The sequence below is a fragment of the Leptosomus discolor genome, chromosome 19, assembly GCF_034619465.1.
Source record: "Leptosomus discolor isolate bLepDis1 chromosome 19, bLepDis1.hap2, whole genome shotgun sequence".
Lineage (NCBI taxonomy): Eukaryota > Metazoa > Chordata > Aves > Leptosomiformes > Leptosomidae > Leptosomus > Leptosomus discolor.
The window spans coordinates 9,564,172-9,582,262 of NC_141409.1; the positions used below are offsets into that span (position 1 = coordinate 9,564,172).

Below are 18,091 nucleotides of genomic sequence, written 5' to 3' on the forward strand. Positions count from 1 at the left end.
TATTTGCTTTGAAGATATCGAAGAGATTAGAAATCTAACTTCTGTTACACAGTGCTACAAATCACACATAATGAATGAAATTAATCAACTTCCAGGTTACTCTCAGGTAACTCAGATTAGAATCTGACCAAGAAAAATTCACTCGCAATTTATTTTTTGCCACAAATTTGTAACCACAGTGTAATGAGACAACAACATGCCTTACCTGGGTATCCATTGTCAATATAAGGCTTAACGAGTTCTCCAAGTTTCGTCTTGTCTGCAATAGCTTCCTTTAGCAGTTGCCCACAGCAAACTAACAGGAAGAACAAAAAAGACACAAGGTTAAATTTTAAAAAGGAAGCAACAAAGAAAAGAAAAAAAAACCCAGAAGCCACATACTAGAATAAGGTCACTGAATAAAACAAAACTTGTAGGTTTTTGGGTTAGGATTTTTTTTTATTTTGGCCAAGCAGAACAAAAAGCAAAGAGACTGAGCAGGGGAGAATACTGAATAAAAAAGAATACATTTGGCAAAGAACATATTAAAAACCGAGATAGAGAGAAAGATATTAATCAAATATGTTTCTGAAATAATAACTCAAGGGATTGCTAGTAGTTTTCACTTTTTATAAACTTGTAATTACTGAATAAAGTTACACCTGCTGAACAGCATCTGAACCGCACGGTTGGAGGTGCAGGATAATACGCAGTCCGAGGAAGTGACTCCCTGGATCATTTAATGATCATGTAAGATTTATATTCTTAAAACTGTGCTAATGCAATATTATCATCGACTTCAAATACACAGAACACCAGGAGATGCAGATTTAAAGTTTTGGTCCGGACAGTTGGACATGAAATACTGCTACTTAGGGCTTGGACAGCTCTTTCTGACCAAAGCTATTGAGTCTTACTGCTCCACGTGAGTCAGGCACAATAATCCCGACCCTTATTTCACAGAGAAGGAACTAAGGCATGGAGAGGTTACACAACATCACTACAAGTCCTAGTTTCAACTCAGTTTTGGTAAATATTAGGTAACAGTCTCTCTGTATGTTATTGCATGACCTTTCAGTTAATGATCGTAAATTGATTCCACCTTTTCTGAAATCACTAGCACCAACATTTACAGCGGCACTGACTTCAGTGGAAAAGCAGCAAGCCCTTTCATCTGCTTTATCGCTCTTAATCACACCGATTGGCAAACAAGTAAGAATACTCCACAGGAACACTGCTTGGACAAAGTTCATGAAGTTTAATGGTTAAGTGACCAGGGATGAACACAAAATGTAACAGTCACTAGTTGTCCTGGAGGAGCAAATTCATATTCACAATACATGGTGTAAAGACATAAGAGAAACCCAGTGCATAGTCCCCAACTTAAGACAACAAATATGCAAACACCTAAATTCAACCCAATTCATGAGAATATTTAAACATAGGATTAAATTTTTAAGTCTGCACTTCAATCCCAATGGCCTAATTGGAAATTAAGCATATGCCGAATACTGTTCTGAAAAATGATGGTCTTCTGACTCTGTTTTAAATACTCAGTTCTTCTAATATTTGGTTTACAGTATATTAAAATAAAATTCAACATATGGGTAAAGTAGTGGTAATGGTATTTAGTAAAAACAGCTGCAACTCTCTCATATAGTAGTTACTTTAAAAAAATGCAAATTTTGACCTAATGAAAACACTATCAAACTTGCAGTTCTACAAATGAAGTCAAAAAAAAATTCAGAAACATAAGAACAAATAAATTTTTAACACATTCAAACACATTTTATTTTTCATTAAGCCAATTAAAAAACTATTAAAAATATAGCTTTGAATAAATCGACAAATATTTATTTTTAATATGAAATTATAAAACACAGCAATATTAAAATAACTGAGAGCATAACATTCTATCAATTTTATTTGTACTTATAAGTATTGTAATATAGATTTTATAATAATTTAAATTTACCCTTTTCAAGTTCACTGGATATCCTTTTAGTCATATTCATGTGTTTTTTAAAAAAACTAAAATAATAATAAAGATTTAAAATACAAAAATACTAAACCTAGAACCCCAAACTGATGGGTAGACTGTTTCATAACTGTTTCTGTGCCTTTAATGGAGCTGCATAAACCTACGATCTAGCCATTAGCTGGAACGATTGCATCGAAAGCATACGGCTTTTTCTGAAGGTTCAAATTTGAACTTCAAAAAATTTCTTTTCTGAGCAGATCTACTAAACCTGTAATTGAAAACAACACTGCTCAGATCTTGAAGTTATTATTCATCTGTAAAGCCAACTCCAGGTTCAGTGAAATTTGTTGACTTCACCAGGAGTTCAGGGAACACACAAGCAAACGTCGCTATGGACAACGGAGTGAGTTCCACTGATCAAAGAACCTCCCAAAGATTAAAAAAAAAAAAAAGGCTTAAAAATCACTTAAAATTACTTAACAAAGAGGATATGACTAATCAGCAAATTTTACAGATATCAAACATTTAAAATAATTTATGGCTATTACATTATAAACATCGACACGTATGGCACTGATCCTATCACACAGCTGCACGTTCATACTCCAGGACTGTTTACCATCAGCATGCTAACCACGAACAAGCCTCATACAGAATTTTCTGGGCCTCCTTTACAAAACAAAGAGAACACACGTAAATAATTGCTTCCTGTTGTGATACATTACTTCAGATGCACAGAGCCTGCGTCTTCATTAAAGTTCAGAGTAAATTCTATTTTAAAAGTGCCCCAATTCGGGTCAGACAGCTGAAACTGCAAAGACATTACTCATGATCCACTGATCCACAGAAGAATTCAGAGCGCTACAGGAATCTAACACATGGAAAAATACTGATGTAAAGGGTATAAAAAATGATGACTAAAAAAATGTTAGAGCTGGTTTGTCACAGAATATATGGTCTGCTGGTTTATATTTCTTCATTGAAATACTTCTCACTTCCCTCAAAAATTTGACATCCAGAGCAATGGACAAACAGAGAAATTTTATGAGCGAGTAAGAGAGACAGACAGCAAAAGATAAATGATCAAAAAGAGAGAAAGGGGGAATTGAGCAAAGTGCATATTTACTGAGAACTTACTGTTGACAACACTGTATTTCTGAGCTATTAGTGCTGCCTGCAGGCTCTTCCCACTGCCTGGGGGTCCACAAAAGAGAATCCGTGGTGTAAAGGGGGCGGCTGATCGGTGCCGTGTTTGGACATAGGTAAGAACTAGAACATGAGAGAAAGGCAAGAATTACAGTTTATATTGTATTTCTTAAAAAAACCCCAAACAAACACACACCAAAAACCAGAACAAAACATTGATTAACTTCACTCAGGTTTTTTTTTGTTAAGGTTGTCCTGTTGATCATCATTTATTTTATCACTGAAACATCTAGATACCCCAACCAAAATCAGGACTCTGACAAAACTGTCATGGCAGCAGCTTACACTGAAAGGCACTTTAGAAATCTTACTATCATTACACTCCTATACTTTCTTTCATCAGTAGGTATCAAACCATTTTAAAAAGCAGATTCAATTAATAATTGCTCTTTTACCATGTTGTTTTTAGCAGAAGTAATTTTTGCTTGAAAGGTACAATTTTACCATGCAAATTACAAAGGGACATAATTACATTTAATGCTTTCTGCAGCTTCTGAACAAATATTTAAGTGTAAAAACTCAGGATGTTAAATTAATATGACATTTATCCAGCTATGTGTGTGATTAACAGAATCCTAATTGCAATACTACAGACTTGTAGCATAGGTTGTCACAACACAATACGGCATTGACAACATATAACCGGGTATGATTTTTATTCTTTTGTCCATTGTTCTTGGATAACATGTAAAGGATATTTGAGCTTCTCTGTCTGATCCCACTCTGTTTGCTGGACAACATTCTTCTACATTGTGTAACACGGAAGAAATACTACATTCAGGCCAATCTGCAGATAATAAGAGCTTTGGAAAGACCACAGGACACGTGGAGCACCGTCAACATTGCTGTATTATAGAGATCTGAACTTCGTTACAGTCTCAAAAGAGAACCTGGTAGATCACCGGGAAGCTACAAGATGACAGTGGCAGTGAGGACAAATTAGGATCATATTTGGACACAGCCAAACACTCTTACTCCCCGTGCCCCTTTTATGGCTAACAACACTAGTGAAGAGGGCAGCTCAAGCTCCAGCACGAGCCATGCAAACTTGCCAGGGATCACAGATTCAAATGCCAAGGCTGAACCTCGTGCCACCGTACCCTGACTGCCATGGTCACCCATGATTAAAGCAGCACGGGCACACCTACCCAGGCTTTGCTTTCCTCCTCATTGCAACGGATCCAACGAAGTCTTAGTCCAGACATCTTCAGTTCAAATAAAGGACTCTCTAGACTAAAGAGTCCTTGTAATAAAATAGGATTTTAGTCCAACAAATAGGACAGGCTTAGACATTAATGTTTCTGTGAATCATAAGCCCATATTAAAAAAACCCACAAAAGGACTGATGGAGAACATCATAAGGATCAGTATTTCAACTGCCATTGTTAATATATCGCTGTCTACCAACAGTGTTTCTGAGGACCCTCTGCTAGACACTTCGGTATCACTATAAAATCTTTTCACAGTAAAGAAGCATCTCCAGCAAACTCCAGCCCTGCTATTTCTAGAGAGCGGGCCTAAAGTATCGAGAAACTAACTCAAACTGCGACCATGTGGGGTCGTATACATTTCTTTCTCCAGTGGATACTATACTGTACAACTGAATATACTGGGACACCACACTGTACGACCAGATTCGATGTCAATATCCTAGCATACATTAGCAGCAATTGCATTAGAGTTTAAGAGTCTACAAAATTCTGTAATTGTATGAAACAATCCCTAATAATACTAATACTGATGACAGATCTCCTCTTTTTTTTTTAACTATATCCGTAGCAATAAAAATACTTAACAAAAACCCTAGAAAATCATAACAGAAAATAGTGTGTCTGCTGCAAAACTTCCTAAAAACCAAATATCAGCTACCCAAGGAGTGCTCTAGTTATTCTGAACATTTTCCATAGCTCAGTGTATTGAAAAGCACAAACATTGCAGGCAAAGCACCCTGCTTACAAATGATGCTTAATTTGCAGTAAATAACCAAGTTAATTAGGAGTAATGATCCCCTAGACAGTCTCCACATCTAATTATTCTTTAAAAAAAAAATAATCTGGCTGCTTGATGCACTGCAGAAAAGATCTAGAGAGGATTTTTTTCATTCCAGTTTTCAATTTATCTCACTACATTATTAATTAATAATAATTAATATTCAGGCACTCACATTTTTATTTACAATTCAAGGCATGAATTCTTTATGAATGATGATATGAACTTTTAAATTTAATTAAGTAATTTAGAGGTAATTAATGTGTAAATTCAGAATATAAACTTCCTACTTGTTTATCTTAAAAAGTGCAGCACTTGTTATTAAAAAAAGACCTTTTTGAGATGCAAAATTACTAGGATATAACAGATCATCTACAGACTGACAGCTACAAAGTACATTATCAATTGGTCTTTCTGGCAGTTTCCTTAGTCTCTTCTTGAAGAATCAACATTAAAAGTCAGATTCCATTACAGTCAAGCAAAGGCAAACAAGAACTGTTGAACAGAAAAGCTACCAGCACAAACAGCTTTTAAGTAATGAAATGTTACCAGCTTTGAACGACTCCTACTTCTTGTTATCAGACTTGTGGAAGGTACTAGCCCTTTGGGAGATTAACAATTGAGCCACGATGTAGCCTTTTAGAGGAGACTCTCGCAGAAATAACCGTGACATTTGCTCTACTGAGTCAGATGTTCCTTGGCAGGACTGCGGGACTAAGACCTTGCAGTTACCTGCACTTACTCTTGTCCTGTAGAACAGTTACCAGGAACAGCCCAAACACTGTACTAGAGAAAATACAACTCAGGTGAGAGCCATCTGTGTTGCCTAATTCTAATCCTACAAATGTCTCTAGTGGCTAGGAACTAGCTTTCAAATCAGAGGCCATCAACTACCAGAATCGCCATGAAGGTACATATTTACCCTGTGAGAGGACATCCATGGAAGGTTGGTCTGCATTGATTGATTTCAAAACTTTTTGGTAGATCTGGAAAATTGCAGGGAAGTTTCTGTGATATTCCAGCAGTTTCTTTGACATCTCCTGTTCAGAGAGATCTTCTGGTTTCACCAAACGTTGCTGTACCAGCGGATCACTTGGCCAGTCAAAGGTCGTATGGTACACCTCTAGAAGTTAGACACTGATTAGGAACTAAGAGGATGATTTAACAGGTCTTGCTCAGCTCCAAAAGGTTTCCTAAACAAAATCAAAGTCTTTGTTCAAGCTTTATATTGTGGCACAAGCAATAACCTGTGCGCTTCCCTCGCTACTTGTGCTGACAGCTGACTATTACTCAGCAGATGCACAGACAGCAAGTGGCCAAGGTAACTGCCCACCCATGTAGCTGAGACAGGATAATGAGTGAGAACCACAAACTGGGGATAGCTCTCCAAATTCTTAGACTGAACTTTCAGCAAGACCTTTGATAAGCAAATCTCCGTTATAGCAAATAAAAGCTATTTCTTTAGTTAAGAACATCCCTCCTAATTCCACTCCTAAAATATCCAAGGTGATTTTTTTATTGAGCAATGTTAGGATTTTATTTTGTGATGGATGACTGATAATGATACTCAACAGACAATACAGAGCTAGGTCTACTTGACAGTCGTTTAATGGAAGACACCTAAAAGCATACCTGCACCTCAGAAAAAACCATGGGATCTAGCAGAGATGCACAGCAAAATGTAAGTTCATATGGACAGATCTAACCTTCACATATTCTGTACTGCCATAGTCTATCGTCTGCAGGCTCAATACTGAGCTTTAAGTTTTCCCAGATTTTGTTGGCACAGAAAGTAATGCAATGTCAACAAATGCTTTTTTCCAAAGAGTTTAAATTTAGAATTCTAAATTCCTACTCGTTCTTAAAGGGATACCATTTAAATTTTAATCTCACTGGTATTACAGTGTTTCTGAGACCAAGCAACACTCCAGTTTCTAGCGGAGATAGGAACAAACACATACTGCACCTTCTGTGAAGGGATCGAGCCTTTTCCCACTGTTCCTCTCAATCAGCACAGTGTCTGGAGCATAAAGCACAACTAGGCACCAGAAAGAAAAAAAAAAAAAGGAAGAAAAGAAAAAAAGTGTAGCTCTGGTTTGTTAGTTGCTTTATTTCCTGTAACTGTGTAGATGTATCCTAGTATTAAAGACGGATGAATGTATTTCAAGCCCATTTGCCTCATTCTCCTTTCCCAGTATTCTACCTGCAAATACTGCACACTTTTAGCCAGAATTCTACTCCACCTCCTACACAGTAGAGTGGGATAAAATATACATTAATCCAGTCCAGCACCCAGGAGTACCAGCTGTCCCTGTCATCCACGCCAATTAACAACGTTCTCCCTCACTTACATTGTAGCTGCAGTCTAGGACAGAAGTACTCACAGATCACTTGAGACTGATTCTCTTCTACACCGCAAGCAATTACTTTTCAACCAGGTACTTCGGTAGTGAGACCAGTGAAACTTATTATTTTATAACCTCACAGAAAAGTGTTCAAACTTGAACAGAAAGCATCAAAAGATGGAGAATCTGTCAGTTCCCTGGGTTGCCTTTGGCTAATCGTCCTCACAGTTAAACACAGTAATTTAATTACTGTTTTCTGTGCATTTGATTACAGGTTTCAAACAAGTTCTTCCTATGACTTTCTTCTCTGTATCAGATAGCTCTTTCAGACGCTTTTCTCCCTATTAAGGCACTCATACACCGTAAATCTCATCTCCTCTCAATCTTCTTTTTGATTAACTAGACAGACTGAGCTTTAAGATTCTCATTTAGGTCTTGGTTGCACAGATATAATTGTGAGCAAAACTCAACTTCAGATGTTATTAGCTATATTAAAAATACATGCAAGCACTAGACATTAAACTTTCTTGCCTAACTCTATTGCAGCGATTCCGAATTCTTCATTAACAGTCAAATCTCATCCAAATCAAATCCAAAGTGACAATTCATCACGTTTGCTAACATTCTGTTCACTATCCACTGGCAAGCTCTACGTTTACCATCTTACACTATTCCACACAATTGCAATAATTTCTTACATTCTAAATAGGTCCTCCGACTACGTTAATTTGGGACAACTGGCTGCTTCTAGATGGCAAGGGCACCTGGCAAGGTCTTGTCTATCAGCACTTTGCCAGTAAACAAATGTTCCTCTGAAATCAAGCCAGAATCCACCCATACTCTGAAAGGTCACGCTTAAAATCATGACATTTCCACTTCACTTGATGGGATAAAGTTCGCTAAGTTTGCATTCTTTAACTCAACTGCAGGATGAATTTGTATTTAGTACACGAGGAATTGTTTTGGTCTGGGGACAAAGGCTGATTTCTAGAGATGGAAGTCAGAGAAAACTTAGATCCACTCCTGGAACAGAAGCAAAGTTACATACAGCTGCTCAGAGACACTTGCTGGAGTGGTCTTGAATTTACAGAACTCTAACGTGTAAGAAGGAAAGGGTTCATGTGTGAAAGACAGGGTTTAAAGTCTCCCAGGTTACCTCAAGCTTTTGAGCGAATCCGAACCATACTGATATATTGTGCTGTCTGGAGACTCCGGTGTCTCCAGTATTGAATTTATTGAGGATTTTTTGGGAAAATACTTCTAGTCTTTCCTACTGGATGCAATCACACATAAAACTTGTACTGCTTACCAACATGCCTAGGAATGATGCCAGATGATTGCAGAATCCATGCCTGTTCCTGATTTTCAGGGAAGCCTTCCAAAATCCATCCCTATTGAACAAAAACATGAAACAGTTATTGATCCTTGAACAGAAAAAACAAAAATGAGCACTAAATATCGGTGCTATTTGCTCAAAAATTACCTCATTCTGATCCCACAACAGCACAGTATTTGTGATGGATGCTTGGGAGAGAAGAAAGCAAACATGGAGCACTGATATTTTTGGGAAATGGCATGCACTAATACCACTGCCACAGAGCAATGGGAACTTATGTATTGTAGCAAAGAATTTTTTTTCATGTTTCAATCTTAAAAAAAAGAAACTTCTATCTTGAATAAAAACAACCAAAAACAATTTCTACAGTTTTGAAATATTCAAAAGGATACCAGCCCACACTGTGTATAAAAAAGAGGCTAAACAAATCTAAAGACAGATTTAATGCCAAGAACACTGAGGAAAATATGCACGCTTTCATTATTTTCTTAAATTATACAGGAAAACTCACAGTAATGGAACCAGCGTTCCCAAAGCTAATGAAGCAACAGAGCAAAAGAAAGAAAAAAGAGCCTTTTGCTCCCTTAAGTCCTTGTTATAGCCAGCTAAGTGTTGGATTGAGCATCTTTAAAAAAACATTTACAGATCTGTGAAATACCATAGGAAAGCTGCAGCCCCACTCAGCTTCTGTGTGATGCAGTATTTGAAATCTAATCCTCTTCCCAGTCTCAAGTCTGAGTCTTCTGAACTTTCTCTAATTTTATCTGTTAGTTGCTAAATCACACGTGTCTTTGTCACTATATCCTATACCTCAAGACAACTTTGTGATACTACAATAAACCTGGAAACCACCTTTGTACTGAAATACAGAAGATATTTTAATCTTGCATTAGCTAGCAATCATTATCATCTCCCACATACAGTTAAAGTTCTGTCAGTACGGGGTGCAAAGGTTTAGGAGTATTTCAGGGAAACGTATCTCCATGACTTCTGTAGGAGGAAATTGGGACATTCCAATTATACAAGAAAATAGAGTAGACTATTTAAAATTCCTTAATTAGCCTCATTTCAGGAACATGTCATCCTGCTGATATCTGTAGAAAATAAGAGACTCCAGTAACTGCAAGCCATTTTGGCCACTCCCAGCGTTTGCTCTACCGAATTAGAACGAACCGCTGCCTAAGGTCATCCAGGTGCTGAGAAACCAATTTATCCCTTGGGACACGCAGGAGGCAAAGCTGCACAATATTTTTAGCGGTATGCCAGGAACTTCAGCACTAGTTCTGAATATATTGTGCCTGTACAACATATATATAGACCCAGATCCTCTTCTAGGGAGAAGTGGCATCAGAGGTCTGAAGCCAATAAATCTCTGTCAATTTACACAGACCACAAATCTGGCTCATTTTCTCCACTCCAAGTGCAACACTTTTGGAAAACAAAACAAAACAAATAAAAAACCCCACCCCACAAAACCGTTGCTTCTGATATCACTACGGCTTATCGCTCAGAATCACAGGCAGTAAACACAATATTGTATTTTAAGAATGCACAGCAAACTTCCAGAGGTTTATGCACAAATTTCAAAGGTCCTTAAAACAGGCAATAGGCAATTTTCTAGCTAAAAGTTTTTGCAATGTAAGAGAACATAGCTCAGTAGCCAGCTTCCTGCAACAAATAAGTTGTAAAAGGCATTAAAAAAGTGCAAAATAAACACAGACTACCAAAATAGTTAGCATTTTGGACCTTATTTCCAAAGGTCTCCGAGTTCCAGGGTATCAGTCAGTCCCTAATTAGAATACATTATCCATCTACTTGACACTTCAGTGAAATGTCTATTCCACCACAGAGCTGCAGCTTTGTTCAGAACAGGTTTATTGATATTCTGCTGCATTCCCTCTCCATACCCCCAGTGGCTTGGTTCTGTTTTATCACACATCAAAAAGGCCGTATGCTCAGGGCACCCCATGCACAGCTCAGAGCTGGAGGTCTGAACAGCTGCAAGTAGTATGGTATCACAGGAGGGACAAGCTCCAAGCAGATGTCACAGATAAAAAAAAAAAAAAAAAAAAGAAAGAAGGAAAAAAACGAGTAAAAAGGGAGTGTGGCTTGGGAACGAAGCAAGAGGAAGCAAGACACAGCAGAGCAAGACCTGACTTAAAATATGCCTATCATGCTTTATGCAAACACTGGTCTTTTTTGCCCTCCTGACTATCATTAAAGTGTAATTAGTAACTTCACATGGTAAATTTGTTTCTTTAAGAAGCCATCTATTTTTTGTTCTTGATAGCAGTAACCTTACATCCATGCATGGATTGCACCTTATCACATCAAGGGTGGAACAAAGCTAAAAGTGAGTAATTCCACAGCGCCTTTACTCTGTGGTCACTGTTCCCTCTCTTTCAGCTGGAAACCTCAAATCCTTCCCCACATGAAGGCTGCTGTAAATACAGCATTCTGCTCTTGCCTTAATGCCACATGAAGTGCTCCTTGGAGACCCAAGCCATGCTGAAAATCAGCAACAAGGAAGTACTTTCAAAGCCATCGCTTTCCTCTCCAGATTTAAGGAACCTGGAGAAAAGGAAACGCTCAAGGTCATTCCCAAATGTAAATCTCACTCCTTTGCTGGCACTGCTCTCAGCTCTAATACCACACCTACGTACTTTCACACTTTCTACCCCAATAATCACAACTTGTGTATTCAAGTTCTTTCTTGTTATTTGACCTGTACATCCTCAAATACTTATTTTTACTATAAATCCAAAATTGACACTGCCTTAAAATAACGAAAAGGGATAATACAAAGAAATAATGCTGAATTACGTGGCACATCTGAAAGAAATGTCAGCCACAAGCATAAAGATGAAAGGTCATGAATGCTGGTGCCTTTAGGAAAAGGAGTCGTCACAACAGATTTCCACATCATCATTCAGTATTTTTGAAAAAGTATTACATGCCTTTCACTCCCATTTGAAGAAAGGGGACAGACAATAATGCAGGAAAGTATCAGCAATAGCTTTGCCAGTATGGATATAAAATTTCTGAGATCTTCAGAACACAGCAGACTGAGGAGTGCAATAGAAATATTATGACCCCACTCCTGCAGTCCGTCAATATTAGCAGTGTGGATGACGGAAGAAGCTCAAACTTCACCAAATTTCCCATTAGAAAGAAACCTTTTATTCCCCACGCTATTTTTGTAGGTTGAGTAAGCTGCAAAACTATGAAAAATCCCCAAAAAACCAACACATTCTTCCCGGAAAACAAAAAAGATGGTGAATAGGCAGATTCTCTCCCCAGATAAATCTACGTAACTTCACTATCCTTGCGTGGAGTTTCACAGAGACAACGTGATGTTCTTTACCTGCCAAGGCAAAACCAAAAAGACCCAATAGCCATTGCTCTCTTTGCCTTCTCTTTCAAGGACAGGCACTCCCCTTCTGAACTGTTTCATACCGATCAAAAGTAATTCTGCCACTTCTTGTGAGCATCACAGGCCTAAGCTTAGTTTCTAAATGGTCCTAAGACATGAGTGAGGTTGCTCAGCTCATTCTCTCACAAATTCATCACGTAGCAATCTCTTCACCAGCCTTCCCCTGTTCTATAAATTCCCTCCACAACACCAGCAGTCAGAGGGGCTGTAGCCAACATGCACTAACTCTGTAAGATGAAAAGTCTTCATATCAGCCTCACAAGTCCCAGGTTCTAACATAATGCTTGCAATAAGTTTTCTGCCTATGCTGGAAGACCTACCCGTCTGATCCCTCGCAGTCCTAACTACATTTGTATTAGAAGAACACATAACACAGAGTCTCAGCAGAGCTGTCGATCAATAAAAATGTCCTCCTTGGAGAGTGCCTGTGACATCTATAAACCTGTGAGTGTCAAAACAATGGCACAGAAAATCCTGTATTCCTACTGTCAGTGGGATGAAAGCTGTACAATTAATGCCAAGCCAATGACACCACAAGGACAAATAAAACAAACAGCTGGAGGTACTATGGTCCAACATACTGCTCCTAATCTATTAACATTTTCAGAAAAAAAACGCTGAGTCATGCTTTGCAAGAAATGGCATAAATCTGTTCATTGATGTCAAAAATCCACAGTATTCATTCTATTTCCAGTCACACAAGGAAAATACAGCAATTAAAATGTACAGACCCTCTCTCACATGGAAGACACATACAATGTGAGGAAGTTTTAGTGACCATAAATTACCATCTATTACTTAAAAGATTTTTAATAACCATCACAACTTTGAAAAGTCAATTATGTGTTCTTTCCTAAAAATAGCTGAAATCTTAACCAGACCAACAACATCCACGCCATTTTGCTGAATGTCAGGGAGGATTTATAAAGGGTTTTTCCTCCCCCTAGTTGTGCGAGACATCCAGCACTGATTCAGTGTGGCTGGTGATAACAGGAACATAAACCATAGGCAGGACACCATGCAGCTGCTGGCATTTTAACCATCTTGTCACCTTACTCAGAGTTTACGTGACCTAATATTTAAAATAACAGTCATTGAGAGATCCTTCCCTCGCTATTAAAAGGAGAACTAGAACCACAGCAACAATTACAGAAAGCATTGGGCAAAAAAAAAGCAAAGGGCGGATGCAGCCTTTAGAAAGCAATGGGTTTTGTTTATACATCAATGATGAGTGAAACTCACTTTAACAGTATCACAACAAACGCCGGGAAAATTAGCTGTTGAAAACACACCTTCTTTTAATCAGGCAAAGAGACTTATGCGAAAAAATAGGTGTGTTGGAGAGGTTTTAGAGCTACTGTTACAAAAGCCCTAAACTCAAGAGTTATTCACCCACTTGCTAGTTTACAGCAACGCCTGCCACCCAACAGCACTCCTCGGGATAGCATCAGAGGACAGACTGACCCAGAAACCACCACCTTTGAAAGATCACGTGAGAAAATACTTAACCAAAACTATTGAAAATACCAGGAGTACCCTGGCATCTTCCTGCCCCGCCTGCTAACTACTCGTAGCACAACCAGAGAAGCTGTTAGCGTTAAGCTGAGGAGGCCCGTGTTTGGGGTCTGAAACCAGCCTACAGCCTGGCAGCTAGCAGTCAGAAGAGCAGTTTCTCTCTTGGGTTTAACATCTTTCTACCTTACTTTCATTTCTACAGGTTTAAAGATATTTTAAACATACTCATTAGAGGAGAAGTTTCACTTGAGATAGATGTTCCACATCTTGCCACAAGGACAAGGTAGTAAATCATACAGTCACCTGACTTGCTGTATATCCAAGATAACTCATTGCACTGTTTACATAAAAAATGTTGACATTCATTGTCTGGTTTTGCTGATCATTTGCCAGTATATCCAGAGCTGACAGTATTGGTTTCTCAAGTGTTCCTCAGCTACACATTTTAATTCAAAATGCCACAAAAATTAACAAGGTGGTACACCACATGAGTGCTTTTAAACAGGTTCTCCTGCCAATTAAAAGGCTTAAGGCCTGTGTGACTTTAGTACAGATAAACAAATACATTAAATACTACCAGACATTTGAGCTGGAGTGCTAAATAACTATTATGAATCAAATTAAAATAAAATAGAATAGCTCAGCTAAAAAGACCTTCAAGAGAAACCAGCTAAAACCATATAATTCAAGCACAGTGACTTGCAATGCGAAAGTAAATCTAAAATAATTTAGACACAAGCTTGGTTTCTGTTTCATGAATTTCCCTTCATAAAAGCAATTGCTCACATTTCTGTGGAGGAGGAGGAGTCCTATGCTGTCATTTGTAAACATGTATGGGAGCAAATAATGCATCCCAAAGTCATGTTACAGTGTCTTGTTAAACCTGGATTTAGCTAGAAATGCAATGAATCGTTCAAAAATCACCCACATTAACTTATTTTCACTCCTTCAGAGCCTTCTCTACTGATGGAAAAGGAAGGACTTTTTAAACAAGATAATTCCTAATGCAAATAAGGGCACTGTCATGCAAATAAGGGCACTATCATGCACTCTTCTATGACCTGGTAAAAGAACAACATTAACTGGGCAAGGAAGGGTTTGTTTTAGCTTAATGACTTTTATCAGCGACATTAAACACCACCATGTAGTATCCTAAATTAAATTCTTCTGCAAGCAGTGGATTGGATAATGGGATAGGCTACTGCTAGTTCTAAGCTACTGCTTAAAGAGACCAGGGTACTACCTGTTTTGCTACAGCTATATGCTCGCAACAGAAATATGACACAGACAGATGCCCTCTAGCAAACCTCTCAGGCAGGAACAATTTAAGAGATTACATCTCCAGCTATTCATTACCATCCTGATCAAGTTATCCTTTCCACAGTTCATACGCTGTAATTGACCATCTGATCTAACTTACACAAGGAGGGTCCATATGAAAGCCACTTCCATCAGTGGCTTAAGCTAAGGTAGTTGACTTTGCAGTGACACACGTGAAGACTTCTATGGCAATAATTCACATTATCTGAGTTCTAAAAGCTGAAACATTCAATCAGGGGCAGAAAATGTTTTCAGTTCTTCCTGCCAGTTTTGTTGATGTTTCTCTGCACCTATAGACACCTCTGTGCTACAAAATTATCATCTTAAGAATTACAGCCCAATGGCTCAGCCCCCAAAATGATTTTGTTTTACACGGATGGAAGGATCCAGTCTGCAGATCATTGCAGACTACACACAAAAAACCTCAACAACCCAAAACCCACAGAGGCAGAGAAAGAAGCACAAGACAAAACATTTTCAGCACTTCCAGTTTCTTTCAGTGCTTAATGCTAAGAAGCTTTAGGATTAAATTTTCACACTCCAATGAAATGTTAATTACCAGCCCTGCTTTATTCAGCCAGCAAGGTAGATGATGGTGATATTGAGAAGCAACAGATTTTAACAAGTATCTCTGTGGAGTCAGTTATCCCCTGACCCAAAGGCGTGGGTATGAGTGACTGTTCTGAAGACATGTACAACTGATCTGAATGAAGCTGTTTAGTCCTTCATGGGTGTAACACCTACTTTGGACTGGACTTTTTCTGCTCAAGAAGTGCATCAAATAATGTGTGGTCTGTATTTTGGCACTGCTTAGAAACATGGTTTTATCCATTAGATGAGTATCTCTCTTACAAATAACGCCTTATAATGGGCTGGTTATGGACTCAATAAACCATAACAACATCTGAGATTTTAAAGGAAACACATAAAAGAGATTTTGCTTTCTTTGAGTCCAGAAATTAATTTCAACCAATATTAATCTACTTGAGTTCTCTTTTGGTTCTACGTTAAAAGTCTCTACTCACATTAAGGCTAAGCATACAGGGGAGAAAAAAAAACGCCACACATCTGCGAATACAGCTAAACCTATTCAGTTGCCTATTTGTGTAAACTAACAGTGAACATATTATTACCTAGAAGAGAATACATTCAAATGCAGTTTTTCCCAACACAGGAAGAAAAAAAAAAAAGACACAATGAGAAATCAAGAAAATTGAAATGAGTAATATTAAGACTCTTTTTTTACCTTTCCTCAATAAGAGTTAAAATCTTAACTCAATATATTGATTTTTATATATTTTCTGTTTATCTGTTTTGTCCACTGTATCTCTGCCAGTTGCCCCAGGCAATCAACAAAGCTATGCTTGTTCAGCCTTTGATCATCTCTGTGCTAGAAGATTAGCATATGCATACTCTCATCCTCCCCTTTATCCTGTTAATAAAGCTCCAAACTCCCTCTGCTGATGTTCAAGAAAGCAATCCGCTCCAGAGCCCCCAAAGATTTGCCCCCATTCCCTCCTCTGCTCAGGACTCAGAATGCTAAGTACTACGCGTGAGTTGTGTAAGTGCTTATCCACCGGCCCTCTGAGGAGCAATTCTTACTTGTTTGATGCAGTCCACGTTTGACAGACGTTCCTGGATCAGATTGGCCCAAAGCGCGTTGGGAATTTTCTAAAGAAAGAACAAAAAAAGGCTGAATATTCACAATTGAGTTCAAAAGGAATTTTACCATGCAGGCATATTCCGGTTAAAGGTGAAGTGAGATGTCTTCTTAAAAATAAATAAATAAATGAATTGGTGCAAGTCCCAAGTCATTAACACAATATATCAGAGAGTTAATAAGGGCACAGGAATCAGTATTGAAGGTAAGCTGAACACAAAGCCTACATCCATGGGTTTTGCACACTAACATGGAAGCAGTGCCAAGTTTCGCACACTAACACACACGTTGGACATCAAACCTGCAAAGGGTTCCGTAAGAACATCACATCCACAAGTAGTCCTTGGTACCACAAATTTCTGACCCGCTACTGCTCCATAGGTCAGTGAGCTCAGCATTAGTGATCTTAACAGCCACCACGCGAGACAAGCATAATCTCAATCAGAGCAAATAGAAAGAGTCTCATTTTGAGGAGGTTTGTTTCATAGTTTCAAGTAACTCTCCCTCTTTCATCATCCAGGAAGTTTATTTAAAATACATTTTACAGCTAAAGTTAATTTTCAGGATAACGTTAGTTTGTTTTTAGACTCAGGACAGCGAAACGGGATTGAAACCTGTATGTGCTAATATTTTCAGAAGTGTCATTTCTTTCTGTGGCTATTACTTTGCCCATTTCTAGAGATGTTGTGTAAGTCAGTATTTGCTATCTGACACAAGAACAAAATTCCTCTACAGATTTAGCATCCCACCCCCCAATATTTCTTCCATTATTATATTAGATTTCCTGACAAGAAATTAACAATACCCTTCTTTCCTTCTTGTAAGAATTTTCTTTGCTATCTTGTTAATTTAGGCCTTCATTCTATGCTGAACTTGGTTAAACAAACTCTATGTCAGCCAGTTTAACTTGATAAAGTCTAAATGTTTGGCCATGCCAGTCGGAACAGCTGTTAATTGTTTCCCTAAATGCTTTGTCTGAGTCTCATTCATTTTGTTATTATTAGTAAAATGAATACTCAGAAAAAATTCTGCAGTCGGACTCTCTACTTCTCAAATCAAAAAATTACCTGTCGCTCAATGATGTGAGCTTGACTGTTGTGTTCCCTGCAGTTCCACATATTCTGGGTTCCCATCTCTTTTTTTCTAACCAAACAGTCAGAAGGGCATAATCCCCCAAAAAGAGTATTTCTGTAGGGTTATGTTATACTAAAGGATGTAGATAGACACAATGAAAGCATGGTTAACTATGAGGAAAGATTTCATAACAATCTTCCTCATAAGACCATGAAACAATTTCACCAGGAGTGGTGGAAATGCTACCACACAA

General features: G+C 38.1%; 1 protein-coding gene across 1 annotated transcript in view; it reads right to left on the reverse strand.

The window, feature by feature from the left end:
* Positions 1–18,091, reverse strand: part of AK8 (adenylate kinase 8) — a 69,634-nt gene that overhangs the window by 39,630 nt on the left and 11,913 nt on the right. Inside the window, exons 5-10 of the mRNA XM_086475726.1 lie at positions 16,707–16,775; positions 8,810–8,891; positions 7,122–7,193; positions 6,078–6,278; positions 3,098–3,229; positions 206–295 (exon numbers count right to left, since the gene is read on the reverse strand). Coding sequence (XP_086331852.1) covers positions 206–295; positions 3,098–3,229; positions 6,078–6,278; positions 7,122–7,193; positions 8,810–8,891; positions 16,707–16,775 — 646 coding nt within the window. The remainder of the gene's footprint in view (positions 1–205; positions 296–3,097; positions 3,230–6,077; positions 6,279–7,121; positions 7,194–8,809; positions 8,892–16,706; positions 16,776–18,091) is intronic.